The 18,189-nt window shown below is 39.0% G+C and overlaps 1 protein-coding gene across 1 annotated transcript; it reads left to right on the top strand.

Annotated features, from left to right (window-relative positions):
- Nucleotides 1-313: 313 nt before the first annotated feature.
- Nucleotides 314-17,047, top strand: CKAP2 (cytoskeleton associated protein 2). Its single transcript, XM_044913187.1, has 9 exons — nucleotides 314-462; nucleotides 2,364-2,445; nucleotides 8,705-8,783; nucleotides 8,891-9,753; nucleotides 10,210-10,414; nucleotides 12,096-12,266; nucleotides 14,021-14,090; nucleotides 15,643-15,892; nucleotides 16,790-17,047. Exons 1-9 carry the CDS (start codon nucleotides 393-395, stop codon nucleotides 17,043-17,045), a joined length of 2,046 nt encoding a protein of 681 aa, XP_044769122.1. The 5' UTR covers nucleotides 314-392; the 3' UTR covers nucleotides 17,046-17,047.
- The last annotated feature ends 1,142 nt before the right edge of the window (nucleotides 17,048-18,189 follow it).

Genomic DNA, 18,189 nt, shown 5'->3' with positions numbered 1-18,189 from the left:
GGCGAACACGCTCTGGTTTAACAAGCGCAGCCAAACGACACTTTTCTAGTCGGCCTTCCTCCACGCACTGTGAGCGTCCAAAGACTAGTCCTATCTGCCACACAGCAGGGACTTGGCAGGTCCACTCGCCCCAGGTCGCAAGCCCAACACGGAAACAGCTGGCCAGGTTGGCCAGCCTGGGGACTCAGCTGAGCAGCCCTAACTGAAACTGGCAGACGCACAACCCGCCCCCGCAACCGCAGACCAGGCTCCGCCCCTCGGCGCCCATTGGCTCATTCAATTCACGCCGCGCCTTCTACAGCCGGGCCGGCGGCGTGCTCCGTGTGCCGGAGCCTCGGCTTGCGCAGTCCGGGGCTGCGGGAGCCGAGACGCATCCCCGTCGGGTAGCAGCCATGAGCACCCCAGCCGTGCCCCAGGACCTGCAGCTGCCCCCGAGCCAGAGGGCTCAGCCCGCGTTCAGAGGTGAGGGCCGCGGTGGCGGGAGCGGCGCGACCCGCGGGCGCCTCGTTTGCCCGAGGGGACGGGGCGACCGTGGGAGAGGGGGGTGGCTCGGAGTCAGCGGCTGGGGCCTCAAGTCCGCCGACCAGCTTCGGCCCTGACCAGTTGTGTGAGAACCGTGGGCAGATCGCTCGGCCTTTCACAGCCGCAATCTCCGCATTTGCGAAATGGACAACCAGAACGCTGCCGGTCCGTGGTGTTAGTGTGCGGGGCGGAGCGCCTCACGTGCGGTCGTTACTGGCCGGGCGTGACCCACCGGTGGCGGAGACGGGCCTGCCGTGGAGGAGTCCGTTTGGCGAGGGAGGGTGCGCGGCACTTCTGTCCGCCCCGGGGTTGGGGACTCGGGACCTGCGGGGGGGGCGGGGCCGCGCCCGGGTCGAGTGCCGACTGCGCTTGCGCAGGGCGCTCCCGCCTTCTGAGTGGAGAGCAAGTTTGTTTTTTTAAATTTTATTATTTTATGTTAGTCACCATACAATACCTCATTAGTTTTTGGTGTAGTGATCCACGATTCACTGTTTTTGTATAACACCCATTGCTCCATGCAGTACGTGCCCTCCTTAATACCCATCACAGAGCTAACACATCCCCCCACCCCTCTAACACCCTCAGTTTGTTTCTCAGAGTCCGTAGTCTCTCATGGTTCATCTCTCCCTCCGATTTCCCCCCCTTCATTTTTCCCTTCCTTCTCCTAATGTCCTCCATGCTATTCCTTATGTTCCACAAATAAGTGAAACCATATGATAATTGACTTTCTCTGCTTGATTTATTTCACTTAGCATAATCTCCTCCAGTCCCATCCATGTTGATGTAAAAGTTGGGTATTCATCCTTTCTGATGGCTGAGTAATATTCCGTTGAATATATGGACCACATCTTCTTTATCCATTCATCTGTTGAAGGGCATCTCGGCTCTTTCCACGGTTTGGCTATTGTGGACATTGCTGCTATGAACTTTGGGGTGCATATGGCCCTTCTTTTCACTACATCTGTGTCTTTGGGGTAAATACCCAGTAGTGCAATTGCTGGCTCCTAAGGTAGCTCTATTTTTAACTTTTTTGAGGCACCTGCACGCTGTTTTCCAAAGTGGCTGTACCAACTTGCATTCCCACCAACAGTGTAAGAGGGTTCCCCTTTCTCTACAACCTCTCCAACATTTGTTGTTTCTTGCCTTGTCAATTTTTGCCATTCTGACTGGTGTAAGGTGGTATCTCAATGTGGTTTGATTCGAATTTCCCTGATGGCTAATGATGATGAATATTTTTTCATGTGTCTGTTAGCCATTTGTATGTCTTCTTCCTAGAAGTGTCTGTTCATGTCTTCTGCCCATTTTTTGACTTGATTATTTGTTTTTTTGGGAGAGCGAGTTTTTGGGAGAGTTGGGGTTGCCTCGTCTGATGCTTCAAATTTAACACAATCGACTTTATGTAAATCCAGGGTTGGCTGGGTCTTCAGAAATAATATTGTTAGTTCTTTGTGCTGCACATGGGAACACAGAGGAAAGAAACTCTTTCCCAACCCAGCCCTGGTAAATTAGAACTTGGAGTCTAGTGTCTCTACTCTGCTATTTAGTTTCTTTAAAGCTTGGCTTTCAGTAACCCTATGTTGAAAATGACGTTCTCCAGATTTTTCACTTTCAAACAAGAGAGAATGTAATTCTTGTGCAGTGCTTGTGGGGACCTTTTATGGTAACAATCTCTTAAAAATGGGATTATTTTTCAAAGGCAATACTGAACTGGGAAATTTTCTGTTGTATGTAAGATGTGATCTCTAGTAGAACATTTTTCGAAGTAAGATGTTCATTTAGTGAATATTTATTTGCTGTTACTGTTGTAACAAATGTTGACTTGTTGCTTTTTTGTTGTTTAGAACAAAGAAGACAAAAACTCAAGGAACATATGTTAAAAAGAAAAACTTTTTTTGCATACAAACAGGAAAATCACATACCCAGGTGAGGTCAAATTTTCTCGTTTCAGATCTGTAAAATTATATCAGAGCTGTCTAATAAAAATGTAATTGGAGCCAAAATTGTACTGTAATTTAAAATTTCTGGGGTGTCTGGGTGGCTCAGTGGGTTAAGCATCCCATTCTTGATTTTGGCTCAGGTCAGATCTCAGGGTCCTGGGATTGATCCCCACTTCTGGCTCCCCTCTCAACAGGGAGTCTGCTTGTCTCCCTCTACCTGTGCCCTTCCCCCAGCTGGCTCTTTCTCTCTCTTAAATAAATAAATCTTAAAAAAATTTTTTCTAGTAGCCACATTTGAGAAGTCTTTTTATTTATATATATATATGTATTATTATGTCCAATCATTAGTTTTTGATGTAATTATTTATATTTTTAAAAAATATTTATTTATTTGGGAGAGTGCATGAGCAGGGGATGGGCAGAGGGAGAGGGACAAGCAGACTCCCTGCTGAGCTCGGAGCCTGTGGTGGGGCTCAATCCCAGGACCCTGAGATAATGACCTGAGCTTAACCAACTGAGCCACCCAGGTGCCCCTCTGAAAAGTCTTTTTAAAAGATGAATTGTAATAACATTTAATCGAATATATACCATGTTATAATTTCAACATGTAATTCTTAAAAGTTATTGAGATATTTTACATCCTTTTTAGGTACTGAGTTTTCAAAATCTTGGTATGTATTTCACACTTTCACACATCAGTTTGGACTAGGCACATTTCAAGTGCTCAGTAGCCATACCTTCTTGGATAGCACAGTATTTCTTCCCATGTAAATTAATTCACGCTCTAAGATGAAACAATTAATTTTAAAGCAAAGTGTTTGTATATATCAAAATATTGACTTATGGTTTATGCACTGCTACAAAGGTCAGTCTTAATTTAGTAAGGTTTTTACTGTGTGTGGGGGGGGAGGGGGAGAGGCGTAAATGGTTATTCTTCAGGAGGTGGCTCTCCCCAAATGTTTAGAGATCATTTGTTTTCGTCTCAACCCTCCATAGGAGTATCTTGGTGTTATTTTGTTAAAATTTAAAAAATAGTACATGGTTGTGGCTGAAACAAAGCCCCATGAAAGTATATAAAGCAGATCAAATGCCCCCTCTAGAGATAACTGTTAGTAACATCCTTTAGGCTCCTTCTGGCATTCTAAGAGCATTGGCTTTAGAGTGATAAGGACTGGAGTCCGTAAGTCTGCCACTACAACTGTGTAACCTCAGGGGAGTTACATGGCTTCTCTGAGTCCATTTACTTATATTAAAATGGGATAGTAATGTGTGTTCCTTGGGGATCAAATAAGAGAGTGAATGCATTGTGCTATGCCTGGTATATGGAGAGAGCCCAATAAGTGGTAGATAATGTTTCACGATTTCTCAGTGGCTTTACACACAGAGCACTGGTTCTTGAGTTACTCTATTCTCCTGGTTTCTTTAGTTTCTCCAAACAGTTATTGCTATATTTTGGTTTTGTAAATTCTTCATACACTTCCTCATGGTTGGAAGTGGTCAGATGGTGCTTATATTTAGGAGGTACAGATGACAGGACTTGGTGATGGATTAGGTATGGATGGGACGTGAAAGGAAGAATGGCCTTTAAGATGACCCTGAATGTTCCAGATTAAGAGCTACCACTCAATCCAACACCTGACCCTGATACTATATCCTACTGTGGAGGGTGAAATATTAGTAAAGACATTATTAGGTCAGTTTTCAACTAGAATATAAACAGATGAAAGGATATATCAAGTTGAATTTATAGATTTGATAACCACTATGGTTATGTAAGAGAAAGTCACTATTTTTAGGAAATAAACACTGAAGCATTAAGGGTTTAAAGGTAATAAAGTATGTATCTTGACTTGAAAGATTCAGGTAGAAAAAATTGCATGTACTCCACACAGACACATGTTCAGAAACAGTGTAAATGATAACGCAAATGGAATAAAAGGTTAACACTATGTAGATCTGGGTAAACAGCATATGAATATTCTTTGAACTATTTATAATTTTGCAACTTTATGTAAGTTTGGCATTATTTCCAAATTTTAAAAATTCTTTTTAACTTTACATTAATAGGTTACTTTAAATGCTTTAAATTTTCATTTACAAATCCTGCATTTCTTCATTTAAAACAAATACGATCCTAGATTTTTTGTTTGAATAATTGAGTGGCTATTGATACCATATGTCAAGATGGAGAAGACTGAGGGAGGAATGGGGGAATCTGGAGCTTTGATTTGGCCATGCTAAGTTTGAGGTACCAACAGGACATCCAAGTGGAAATGCCAAATAGTTACATGTCTGAAGGGCTGGATTGAGATTGGGACCAGAGATTTAAACTTGGAAATTATCAGTTTGTAGATGATACTTATTTAAAACTTTGAGGTGGGATAAGATTACTAGAGAGTGAGTAAAGAGAGTATTAATTCAAGTAAGAGCATGACTCTCAACTACTATTTAAATAAGGAACTCAACTGGGCCTTGGGGTTTATAGTACTCTTAAACACAATGGGAAGAAAAGAAAATTCTGAAATTCTTCTGGGTTTACCAAGAAATCTTACAAGTACCATATTTATTCCTTTCAGAAAACAGATGTCAACTTAAATATTGTTACTTGAGCAACAAATTGTTAAATAGACGACCAATCAGAGTTGCAGCTTTTCAAAATTAAGTCATTTTATTTTACAATCTCTAATGTGGGTATTTTAAGAATCCTGTTTAGATAACTTCGGTGGGGGCAGTTTTATCATAACAAGACAGAATGGGACAGAACATATTTCAGTATAACTCTCCATACTGGACAGGTGAATAAGGTGGATTCTCCTTATCCTGAATTTTTTTTAGTTAGCAGTTAAAAAGCCAGCAATATCAAGACTAAGTACTAGGATTCTGTTAGCACAGACAGAAAAGGAGGAGTCCCTGAGAAGTATAAAACTAAAAAATGCAGAAGAAAAATTTTAAATTTATTTTTTTTTAAAGATTTTATTTATTTGAGAGAGTGAGAGAGAGAGAGAGCGAGCGCACAAGCTGGAGGGGGAGAGAGGCAGACGGAGAAGCAGACTCCCCACTGAGCAGAGAGCCTGATGCGGGGCTCGATCCCGGGACCCTGGGATCATGGCCTGAGCCGAAGGCAGATGCTTAGTGACTGAGCCCCCAAAAATTTAGGAAGAAGAGAGACAGACTTAATAGAAGTAGACCACTGAGGTAGGAGAAAAAGGAGAACAGCTGATGATTGGTAGCAAAGTGAAGAAAGTATTGAAGGAAAGAAGAGTGGCTGCCTGTGTCAAGTGCTGCTTAAAGGTTCAGTAAGGTGAAAATGGAATTGACCCATGACTTGTAGAAACATGGAAGCAGATGACATTGGGAGTCTGCAGTAGAGTGCCGAGGACACGCTCCCAAGAGGCGTGGGCTGGGGAGAGAATGGAATGTGACAACATGGGGACAGTGTGTATAGATACATGCTTTTGAGAAGTTTTGCTATAAAGCAAAGAGAAATGAGGCCGGAACTGAAAGGGAATGTGGAGTTTAAGGCTTTTAAGATGAGATATAATAGATAGTGTTTATATGCTGATGGGAGTGATGTAGTAGAGGGGCAAGTTAAGAAGAATGAGCAAATTATCACAGGAACAAAATCCTGAGTAGGCAAGCAGGAGAACACAAATATTGAGTTTGACCTTGAGTCAGCATGGTGTCAGTTCATCCATAGACAGGAGGGAAGGCAGAATATGTGGGTACAGAGGCAGATAGGCTGACAGTCTTTGGTGGAGGAAAGAAGGGCTAATTCTTGTTAAGACTGCGTCTCATTTTCTCAGTGAGATAACATCACAGTATACTGTATGTCCAGAAGTAATAGGGTGTCTGATTAGTTAAGGTACCACATTGGGAGTCCCTGACAGGTGGACCCTGAGCATCATCTCCCACCCCACACCAGACTACAGACCAGTGAATAATAACAGGAGTATTTGCCATCAGGTAGTGAATGCAGGAGCTTAAACTGGGAAGACATTGCTCTGTTCAGTGACACATATTGACTCTTCTCTGCCATCATCCAAAATGTGTAATACAAGCTGTCAAAGTACTGCCCCTTGTCCAAACAGACTGAGCAAACAGATGTGAAAAGCAGTGTAACCCAGATTGTCATACAGATAAGTTTTGTTCATGCTAAAATATGTACATTTTACATTTTAACATCTCTGAACTGGGGATCTTAGAATCAATGGCATGTCTAATTGAGCGTGTTTTTTCTTTTCTTAATGGAATGCAGATTGTTATAATGACTTGTTAAGAGAATATCATGGCCTGTACAAACCAGTCTGTATTTATTCAAAGGAGTGTAGGTCAAATTCTTGAGAAAGCATTTGTTTTGGATATGTATTCTAAATGCATTGTCATCTAAAAAGTAAAGTCCACATTTGTAATAAATTGGGCTGTCAGTGGGTATGGAAAATTTTGGATTTCTTTTGGGAGAGCTATTTTTTTCTTTTATTCTTTTTAATCAAAGTATAGTTGACATATAATATTATATTACTTTTAGGTATACATCATAGTGATTTGACATTTGTACACATTAAATGCTTACCATCGCAAGCGTAGTCACTTTCTGTCACCATACCAAGTGACTATATTCTCTATGCTGTACTTTTCATCCCCATGGCTGACTTATTTTATAACTAGAAGTTTGTGCCTCTTAACTCCCTTCACCTATTTCATCCACCCCCCCATTGCCTTCCTTTCAGGCAACCTGCAATTCTCTGTATTTGAATCTCTTTCTATTTGTTTATTTGTTGTTTTTTTGTTTTGTTTTGTTTTGTTTTTTTAGATTTCACATAGAAGTGAAATCATATGATATTTGTCTTTCCCCAACTGTCTTATTTCACTTGGCAGAATACCCTCAAGGTCCATCCATGTTGTCACAAATGGCAAGATTTCATTCTTTTTTTTACGGCTGAGTAATACTCCATTGTATGTGTATATACATACACACACATTATACATATACCACATCTTCATTCATTTATCAGTGGACACTTAGGTTACTTCTATATTTTGGCTATTGTAAATAATGCTGCAGTAAACACAGGGGTGGATATATCTTTTTGAATTAGTGTTTTCGTTTTCTTCAGGTAAATACCCAGGAGTGAAAATACTGGATCATCTGGTATTCCTCTTTTTAATTTTTTGAGGAACCTCCATACTGTTTTTCACTGACTGTACCAATTTATATTTTCATGTACAGGGGCTCCCTTTTCTCTGTATCCTTTCCAACATTTGTTATTTTTTATTTCTTTAATACTAGCCATTCTGGGGGTGCCTGGGTGGCTCAGTCGGTTAATCATCCAACTCTTGATTTCGGCTCAGGTCATGATCTCAGGGTTGTGAGATCGAGCCCTACATCTGGCTCCGTCTTCAGCATGGAGTCTGCTTGAGATCCTCTCCCCATGCTCAAGCATGCGCATGCTCGCTCTCTCTCTCTCAAAATTAAAAAAAAAAAAAAATACTAGCCATTCTGACTGTTGTGAGGTGATATCTCATTGTGGTTTTGATTTTCATTTCCCTGATGATTAGTGATGTTGAGCATCTTTTCATGGGTTTGTTGACCATGTATGTCTTTGGAAAAATGTCTGTACAGATCCTCTGCCCACTTTTTAATTGGGTTTTCTTTTCTTCATGTTGAGTTGTAGGAGTTCTTTATAAATTTTGCAAATTAACCCCTTATCAGATATATCCTTTGTAAATAACTTCTCTCACTTAGTAGATTGCCTCCCTCCCCACCCCCTACCCCACCCCCTTGAGAGAGAGAGTGTGTGAGCGGGGCTGTGGGGGTGGGGGGGACAGAGGGAGAGAGAGAATCTTATGCAGGCTCCACACCCAGTGCAGGGCTCAAGGCGGGGCTTCATCTCGTGACCCCAAAATCATGGCCTGAGCCAAAGAAAATGTTGCTTAATAAAGGTTTTGAGGACTTGTTTAAGTGACTAGGAAGAATGGCTTGGAATGAGATTATCAAATGTTTACATATTCTGTGTAGGGAGGGTGTTAAGACTTTTAAGAAAATACCTTTAAATTCCTCAGCTATCTTGTTTATACTATTAAGTCACTCTGTAATAAGAAAAAGGACTAATAAATCTCAGTTCCATTCTTGCCTCATTTTAAAATTACAAAGTCAGATGATTGTTAATATTCTCTCATTCCTCCCCCCAAAGAGAAAACTTCCTTGGTACATGGTTAAACTTTTTTTCATTTTTTATTTTTTAAAGTAGCAGAGACCAGAAAGTGATGAACTCTGAGGGCCAAGTCCACGAAGAGACAAAAGTTCTGAAATTTAAAACAAAAATGGTAAGATATGCACAGAGCCCTCCTAAACTGTCCTTCCCCCCCTTTTCCCTTCCTAAACTCTTAAAGTTTGTTCTGAAATGCTGATTTGTCTTAAATCACTCTTTTAGGCTGGTAAAGAAAATGTCAGTAGACCTCCTGGGAACAAAAATCATGTAACAATGGGAAAAAATTGTATTCCTTTAAGACCTTCTAATGAATTAACCAGTTCAACAATAGCAGTTGACACACATAATTTTGAGGATAATAATCAAATGGGACAGTCCATACCAATTAAAGATGACCCTCAAAGTCAACACATGACATTAAGCCAAGTGTTTCATCTTAAAAACAACAATAAAAAGAAACAAATATCCACAGAAAAACCAAAGCAAGATGCTAACATGTCCAAGAAGCTTGTGCTCGGGTCTTACCGTGGCCAAATTGTTCAGTCTAAGATTAATTCATTTAGAAAGCCCCTCCCAGTCAGAGATGAGAGTTCTGCAACAACGAGGAAGCCTTCAGCTGCTGTCCCTAAAGACCCAGAGCCTCCACCCACAGACACTCGCAGTACAACAGTGGGAAGTGATAGAGCCCCAAACGTGGTGACCACCACGAAACTTGGGAGCACTGCAGCTCAGGACAGACAGCTGGTGCGGCCTCCTATCAGAAGTCACCGCGACAGTGCTCAGGACGCTGTGAAACTGGGCATCGGGCGAGCCACTGCCAATGTTACAATCCGGAAGGGGCCTCGGGAGAAAGAATTACTGCAACCAAACACGGTTTCATCTAGTGCCAAAACCAGTTCTCAGGCTGTAGAGAGAAAGAAGACACTGTCAAGAAGCCTGACCTCTGAAACTGTAGCCAGGCCTGCTTTGTCTTCTAACACCAAACTGGTACAGAAATCAAAAAGCATTGACCCTCGCAGACACACTATAGCAAAAGCAACTCTTGATAGATCGGCTCAGCCCAAAGAAACTGCAGAAGAGAGAAAGTAAGTAGATATCATTTTGGGGGCTTAGTTTTCAATAGAGTACCACTTGTGAATTTGGCTTATAATCTCCTTGAATATATTAGAACTTGTGTGGGTGTGGAATCTCCTCTGTCATAAACAGACCAGCTGAAGCAAATTTATGTGGTGGAACAGTGTGACCTAAGTTACTGTGCTTGAGTCTGTTTCATTAGGTTGTTGTAATGTAATCTGAGTTACAAAGCTTAATACAGTTGGGAAATATTTTATAACCTCTCCATTTAAAAACACATTCTTGGGGTGTTTGAGCATGAAACGAACATTGATATGTTCAGTATTTCTTTTTGTTCGAACTTGTGAACTTACGTGTGGCCTACATGTGGAACTACTTAAAGACCTGAGTTATTTTTTAACTTCTCTGTCTGACAGAATTCTCTCATCAGTATCACAGTAATGCTTATGTCCTGCTTCTAACTCTAGAGTTCGTCTGGGTGAGTGGAAAGCTGGTAAAAGAAAAGTGCTGAAAAGGCCTCCTAGCTCAGTGGTTACCCAGCCTGAGCCTGAAGGGCAAAATGAAAACTCAGTTGGGTCCTTTTGGACGACCATGGTAGAAGAAGATGAACAAAGATTATTTACTGAAAAAGTAAACAAGACATTTTCAGAATGCCTAAACCTGATTAATGAGGTACAGTCCTTATATTTGTGTAATAGTTTATAGTTTGCAAATTATCTTATAAAAGTTCTCTTACTAAATTACCTTGTCACTCTTTTGACCACGTAATGTGTTAGTGGTGTTATGTAGACGTAATGTTAGTTGTGAGATTCTCTTTAGCCTTTAATGGACCGCATTTTCATTGAGGACATATACATATATCAAAGGGATAATGAGGTTTTTTAACTTGATTTTTTTTTTTTTTTTTTTTATTTAAATATTTTTTTTTTGGGAATTTTAATTTTTTAAAAGGGTTAAAGGGGTTTTTTAATTTTTTTTTTTTTTTTTTTTTTTTACTTATAAATATTGTATTTCTCTAAGATGTTAATATAGAATGGGCTGGGGGTGGATATTCACTTTGATACTTCTATTTTTTACATTCCTTCAGGATATTTACATATTATTTTTTCTACTCATTACATATTTTACCAAAGACTAGCAACATAAATTAGTGAGTCATTATCACAGATTAAATTCAAGTTAACTAAAATATTTGCAAACAAAATTCCATTAATCGAAACCAACATCATCATGGTCTTAAATTACTGTAGAGTTTCACTGTTTGGACCAAAATCCTACAGAGTATAATAACTCCAGAATGTTTCCTTTATTTCCTGGCTATTTTTTAATCTTGATTTGGTCACCCATGGTGTCTAAGATCCATAGCAAGAATGAATATATAGAGTATGATTTCAAACCTTACTCTGGTCTTCATGAGTGTCTTTAAGCTTTTTGAAGACCAGTGAAAATTAGGATTGGAGTTTCCCTATTATATTCTTATTTTTGCTCAGCTGGGGTTTGTCATTGATACTGTGGATGTTCTCTTCCCTACCCTCTAACTATATATAGCTCTTACTTAAATCAACCATTACAGATTCGTTTTAACCTTAATATCAAGACCTGACAAAGACCGTTTTTAAACACCTGCAAGCTATTCCCCCTCATAAACATTTGGTAGTTGCAAAAATTCTAAATCAAGTATTAAATGGAATCTCACAATATATAAAAGGATAATCATCAAGACCAAGTAAAGTGTTAGTCATTTTTTTTTTTAAAGATTTTATTTATTTGAGTGAGAGAGAGAGCATGAGCGGGGGTGGGGCTGGGGGAACCTGACATGGGACTCAATCCCAGGACCCTGGGATCATGACCCAAGTCGAAGGCAGGCGCTTAACCGACTGAGCCACCCAGGCACCCCAGTGTTAGTCATTTTTTTTTTTTTTTTTTTATTTGACAGAGAGAGAGATAGTGAGAGCAGGAACACAAGCAGGGGGAGTGGGAGAGGGAGAAGCAGGCTTCCCGCCGAGCAGGGAGCCCGATGTGGGACTCGATCCCAGGACCCTGGGATCATGACCTGAGCCGAAGGCAGACGCTTAAAGACTGAGCCGCCCAGGCGCCCGTTAGTCATTTTTGACTACTATTTTTCTCAACTAGTATTTCATTGTTTTCATGCTTTGTACTCATGACTAATAGGCTTCTTGCTAGCCATTCAGAGTAAGTTTGGAGTGAGGAAGAGAACACTGGATATTTTTATGAGTAATTTTCTACCAACTTTTTCTCTAGTTATCATTAATCTTGATTATAGTACAATTACTTAATTGTTCATAGTTTAGAGGCTAAAGGATATCACTCACTTTACTTCTTGCTATTTTAGGGATGCCCAAAAGAAGAAATATTGGTCATACTGAATGACCTGATTAAAAATATTCCAGATGCCAAAAAACTTGTTAAATATTGGATATGCCTTGCACGTATTGAACCACTCACAAGTCCTATTGAAAATATTATCACAATCTATGAGAAAGCTATTCTGGCAGGGGCTCAGGTAAGATTAAAACTTACTGATCTTTACTAATACACTGTAAAGGAATTCAGAGTTATTTTGGAGTACATCAAACATAACTTGATAAAATTGCGGTTACATATGTAGTAGTAATGAATATTTAAAGGCCACAATGATCACATATTATAAAAGCTGTTTCTCAACCCTCTAAAACTTGCTTATGAACTAGTGACAATCACACCTTAGAAGATGGATATACACTGTAATGTACATTTAATGAAACTGGCCGTGAGAAATATTTTAGCACAACATGTCATTTTGCACGTTTCCTAGTTAAGAAATCTGGGAAATTGAATTTTTAATATTAAAATTTATTGAGCGAATATAAAGCCAAGTGGAATTAAACTAACTTTTAAAATGTTAGTAGGTTCTGTGGCTTTGTGAAAGAAGTCTTTCACTTGAAGAACACTTCTTAAATGTTCTCACATTTTTATGCCGTATGTTTGGTCCTGCCCACACATAGAAAATGGCAGTAAACTAGTTTCTCTGACATATTAGCGCCATAGTGGTTTGATACCACACCTCTCCCCTCTTCCTAGTCTATTGCTGCAAGAGGCTCTGGGTTTAGAATAAATTGTATTCTAGGTTTTTTGGTTTGGCCGGGTTTTTTGTTTTTATGGGCAAATGTTTCTAAAATGCATTTCCTTTTGACCAGGTTTCTCAAAAATGCATTTTGGAGATTATTTACAGAGAGAGTTTTTAAAAATTCCTTTCTTTAGCCTTTCTTTAAGAAAGGTCTACTCACTTTAGTCTCAGCAAAGCCAATAGATGCTATTTGACCTTGCACTTGAATCCTAAATCAAATATTCAGCAGATACTCTCTCAAAGGCTATTATGTATAAAACATTTTGCTGAAGGGTAATTGTATTTGACAGAATCCCACCTGGAAGAGGGTGTGAGGTTCCTACTCCATGAACCAGAAGGGACATTACTTAAGGTGGCTTAAGGCAGAATACCTAGGATGCATAACCGAGCCAAGGACTCACATAGAAAGCAGGGTGTAAAGAGAGAGAGATGTGACACTGGAGCAGAAAGTGGAAAACAAGGATTAAAATTAGCCAAGAAAATTGAAAGCAGGATGAGTGAGTAGTTCAGGAATATGTTCTAGAACTAGGAATATGAGCCAGAACTTCCCTTTTATATAATATCTTGAATATGTTGCATTAGCAATCATAGTAGTACAAAGGAACAGAGTAAGTGCTTACATGTTCTGGCATATAATGGACAGTCAGTAAAACTGTTGAATTTGAATGAGTGAAATGTTAGGCTGGTCAACCTTGAGCTGTTCAAAGATGCATTTAATAGCATGTGAAAAAAATACATAACCATGGACTTGAATGTAGGAGAAAAGGAGTAAACTTTATATTAAATTTACTTTAAATTTATATTATTAGTTCTTTAGTAGATATTAATGTTAGCTTGCTACTTGTTCATTAATTTTGTTTATATCAGACAAGCAGTTAAGAGTTACCAGAGGCTTAAGAAAAATTGTGGAGAAAATTTTTAATCTGATAATTCTACCCCTACTGTTCATTTTTATTCTGTAAGTTGGAAAGAGTCATTTTCAAAAGTTCGAGTGTCAAAATAAGTATTCTGAGAAAAGAAACATGATCTAAGAACCACTGCCTTGTTTTAAAGTTTGAAATATAGTCACTGTTTTAAATATTTTTGACTTGAACAACCTAGTTAATGTCTGAGAATATAAAACTTGTATTTTCTTCATTAAAAAAATTAAGCCTATTGAAGAGATGCGACATGCAATTGCAGATATTCTAACAATGAAGAGTCAAGAAAAAGTGAAATATGGTAAGTTTTTAATTTTCTTCAAGTGAATTGTGATTTTATTAAATTTCCTTGAATTATTTTTCTTTTATCTTTTTAAACTTTTTAAATTTGTAGGATGTTTTTCTCCTCTTACGTCTGTGGGCATACCTCTGAGATTCAGTGGCCTTATGTAGTGTAAGAATTTTTAATTAGGATCTCTGGTTCAAAACCCAAATTTATCATTGAGTGTTTGTGAAAGTTAGCTTACCTCTCTAGGCCTTAATTCCCTGTGTTAAAAATGAGGCACTTTGATTAGATGATCTCTAAAATTTTATCTATTAAATTCTGTCATCTGTTCTATGCTCTAGAGAAGCTCATTGAAGAATTCTCTTTGCTAGGGATAGTAGATAGAGGGAAGAGATTCATTAGCTGTCAGGTATATGAAATGTAAACATTTTCTAGGTTCAGATATATCCTATAACTGAAACATCTCTTGGTACAAATCTCTAATAATTGCCTAGTAGTCAAATCTAGAGGTCTTTTCACCTTGCTGGATTTATCAAGATGTCTCAAGTATTTCCCATCAAGCATGTTTTATTTTGAACTCGTTGTCTTCCCTCATTGCTTCCCCAAACCATCATCTCTTCCTCCCAAAAAAGAAAAGGGAAAAAAGAAACTGCTCTGTCATTGAAAATGCCTAAGCAAGGAATGTTATAAGAGATGCCCTCAGTACACCTGCACACTCATTCAGATGTGCACATGCGTTTATTTGTTAAGCCCTAACTTAGAAATAACTCGTAAATCAGGCCCTTCCTTCTCACTGATGCCTACCTCTCTGCCACCTTGCTTAGAGACAATCACAGCCTTGTTTGTCTTCTGATCATCACAGATCATTCTTTTTTCTTGCCATTCTAAACCATCCTTCGTAGTGATCAAATCTGATTGTGTATCTGTTTCTCCAGTGAAGATTGGTTTTTTGGGTTTTTTTACCAAACTTCTTGCATGTAAAGTTCATTATAATCCAGCCCTTCCTACCTATCATCACCTCCTCCCCACATTCCCACCGTGCTCTTCACCCTATATTCTAAGCACACTGGCCCGTTAGTTTTGTCTTAATAGGTCATTTCCTTTTAAGCTTCATAACCAAGATGATCTTCCTTGGTCTTGTCAAGTATTCGTTTCTCAAGACCCAGCCTAAATGTCATTTGTGAAGATTTCCCTAGCCCTCTACCTGTCCCTCAAGCAAAGGTAGTTTTCCCATTTTATGGGTTCCCGTAACCCTTTGTTCTTATCTCAGCTATATAGAATTTTTCTCATTTTAATTATTTTCAAGCACGTCTCTTCCATGGAATGTGAACTTAAAGGACAGGGATGGTTTCATTCTTATAGCTGTATCTATAATCCCAACCCATAGATGATAGTGAATATTTGTTAATAGTTGTCAGCGGTATTGGCTTAGGAAAAGTAATAGTTAGGAGATGGCAGTTTGGTTCTTCTATTTTGAAAATCTGACCAACTATGAATTACTTTAATGTCTTCTGATTTTGCTCTTCAACTTTGACCAAAAGCTTAATCTATAAATGTATTTCTATAGGAGAAAGTATTGAGGCTTGTGCAACTAAGGAATACATCCAAGAAGTTGACAGTGAAGATATCGGTGTTAATCTAGAGTCAGGAAGAGCAGAAATGGAAAAGAAACCTAGAAATGTGGTATTTCAAGATGGTGAAAAAGAAGAAGATGACAAAACAAAGGATCCAACCAATGATGTTAAAACCCCCAGTACAGAAACCAGGGGCAGTTGCTTAATTAAATATAATGTGTCTACTACACCATACCTACAAAGGTAAACTTTCAAAATGTAATGTGCTGTGATTTGTTTTTATGTTTAGGAATAATAAATATGGTATCTAAAAATCTTTAGCTTCCAGTTAGAAAGGTGTCAAGCAAGGCAGTATCATTGGGACACTTCACCTTTTGTGTGTGTGTGTGGGTGAGAGAAAGAGCGCGTATGAGTTGGGGAGGGCGGGGCGGGGAAGAGAGACCTTAAGCAGGCTCCACACCCAGCATGGAGCCCTGTCACAGGGCTTGATCTGACAACCCTGGTATCATGACCTGAGCCGAAATCAAGAGTTGGACACTTAACCGACTGAGCCACCCAGGGGCCCCTGGACACTTCACCTTTTAAATACAGTATTTGGAGATGCCTGGGTGGCTCAGTTGGTTAAGCCTGCCTTGGGCTCAGGTCATGATCCCAGGCACTGGGATCAAGCCCCTTGTCGGGCTCCCTGCTCGGCGGGAAGCCTGCTTCTCCCTCCTTCCCACTCATGCTCTCTCTCACTACCTCTAACGCTACCTCCGTCTCTCTCTTTCAAATAAATAAATAAAATCTTAAAGAAAATTAGCGTATTTGCTTTGCTTTTACCGTAAGTATTGCCATTTTGTAAAAGAAAACTTTGACAACATTTTACTTTAATGTCTGTCTGTTATTGATAATAGTAGGTTTTGGAATTGAGCAATTAGCCAGTTGTACAGATATTAAGAATCTACTGTGTACAAACTGTGACAACACGTAGAGAAAAGAGTAAGTTCCTAACCACAAGGAGCTTTCAGTACCTGTTTTCTATAAGACAGGCAATCACATGGTTGTAACCTACAAGTTATAGGATGATAAATGGCATAAAAGAACAAAGTAAAAACGTTAATGTTTTTTAACTCTGGGAATAATTTTGTGTCTTTTTAGTGTAAAGAAGAAGATCCAGTTTGACAACACAGATACTACATTTAAAGAGCTAAAGTTTCTAACACCAGTTAGACGTTCTCGACGTATTCAAGAGAAGACTTCTAAATTGCCAGATATGTTAAAAGACCATTATCCATGCGTGTCATCACTGGAGCAGTTAACAGAGTTAGGAGGTGAAACTGATGCTTTTGTATGCCGTCCGAATGCAGCGCTATGCCCCATGTACTCAGAGCCTGGAACAGCACAAGAGAAATAAAGTGATGATAAGGAACGGGGCTCCTGTTTTTCCTGGGGGCTTTTGTTTGCTTTTGTATCTTTGTATGTCTCCTAGGAGTTGGCCAAGTACCTAAGTATTCATGGCAGTGCGCTCTTCTACTGATGTTCACATTATAGCAGGAATTGCCTTCTGTGTAGCAGAAAGCTAATCCTACCTTGTCAATCTCAGCAGAGGGAGTTCCTAAGAAAGGTAAATTTTGTCAAGTAGTTTACTATGTTCCTTGAATATAAACAGGTTTGATCATAATGTTGGCTTGTTCACTTTTAATAGTCTTAAATTGTTAGTCATTATATATAAGTAATGCGGCAGACAGAATACTGACTTTTTTTGCCTTTCCTTAATTTTGGATCAGTAGGAAAGTCGATAATTGTGATGTGATGACCCCTTTCAAAAGTGAAGACATGGAAGATGTAGCTTGCTTTTCCACCCAATTCTTGTTACCCGGGCTGCTGTGGTCTCTTGTGCTTTGGCTCTTCACTATCACTTTCCATCAATGCTAGTGAGTCTTTGGTCTCTGTTGGCTTCTTTTTTATTGTAGCTGAGGTCACCACAAACAATGATTAACTAAATGCCCCATTTCTAAGAGGAAATACTTTGTAGTAAAAAAGAAAATGTGCCAAACGCAGTGGGTATTTGAAACTTTAAATCTGAGTTTCTTTCTTTAGTTCCTTTTGTAACTTGGCTGTCTAAAATGTTAAAACTTTAACTTTCCTCATTTCATTTGATATAGTTGTAGACTATTAGAATGGAATTAGAGAAGGAATATATAATGTCATTCTCATTTAGGTAGTATTTTTTAAAGAACTAATATAAAATATAATAAAAACTTTACTGTTAAGTCTATGTCCCTTGAAACATGATAGTTATACAAACAGTTTCTTCTCCCCACACAATAAGTATCACCCCTAAAATTGTTTTATAAGTCTCCGAACTAATACCTAAATACATCCTCTACCAATTCTATAGTTTCAAAGATTCAATAGTTTTAAAACTGTGTGTAATATAAATGTGCTTGAAAATCACAGTCATGTTCACTCATTCCATTTGTTTAATAGCACCTATCTTTGTTCTGTTGTCTTATGCTCTAGAGAGGAGTTTTATTCTTTTACAAACTGTGTTCCTA

This window comes from Neomonachus schauinslandi, chromosome 3 (assembly GCF_002201575.2).
Source record: "Neomonachus schauinslandi chromosome 3, ASM220157v2, whole genome shotgun sequence".
Lineage (NCBI taxonomy): Eukaryota > Metazoa > Chordata > Mammalia > Carnivora > Phocidae > Neomonachus > Neomonachus schauinslandi.
Note: the sequence above shows the minus strand (reverse complement) of the source record. Positions and strands in the feature narration are given on the sequence as shown.

What these genes read in the sequence shown, in the direction of transcription:
- CKAP2 (XM_044913187.1), top strand. Translation starts at nt 393, where the DNA reads ATGAGCACCCCAGCCGTGCCCCAGGACCTGCAGCTGCCCCCGAGCCAG. An exon ending in GGCTCAGCCCGCGTTCAGAG is followed by an intron (nt 463 to 2,363) that starts GTGAGGGCCGCG and finishes TTTGTTGTTTAG; the next exon opens with AACAAAGAAGACAAAAACTC. An exon ending in TGAAATTTAAAACAAAAATG is followed by an intron (nt 8,784 to 8,890) that starts GTAAGATATGCA and finishes TCACTCTTTTAG; the next exon opens with GCTGGTAAAGAAAATGTCAG.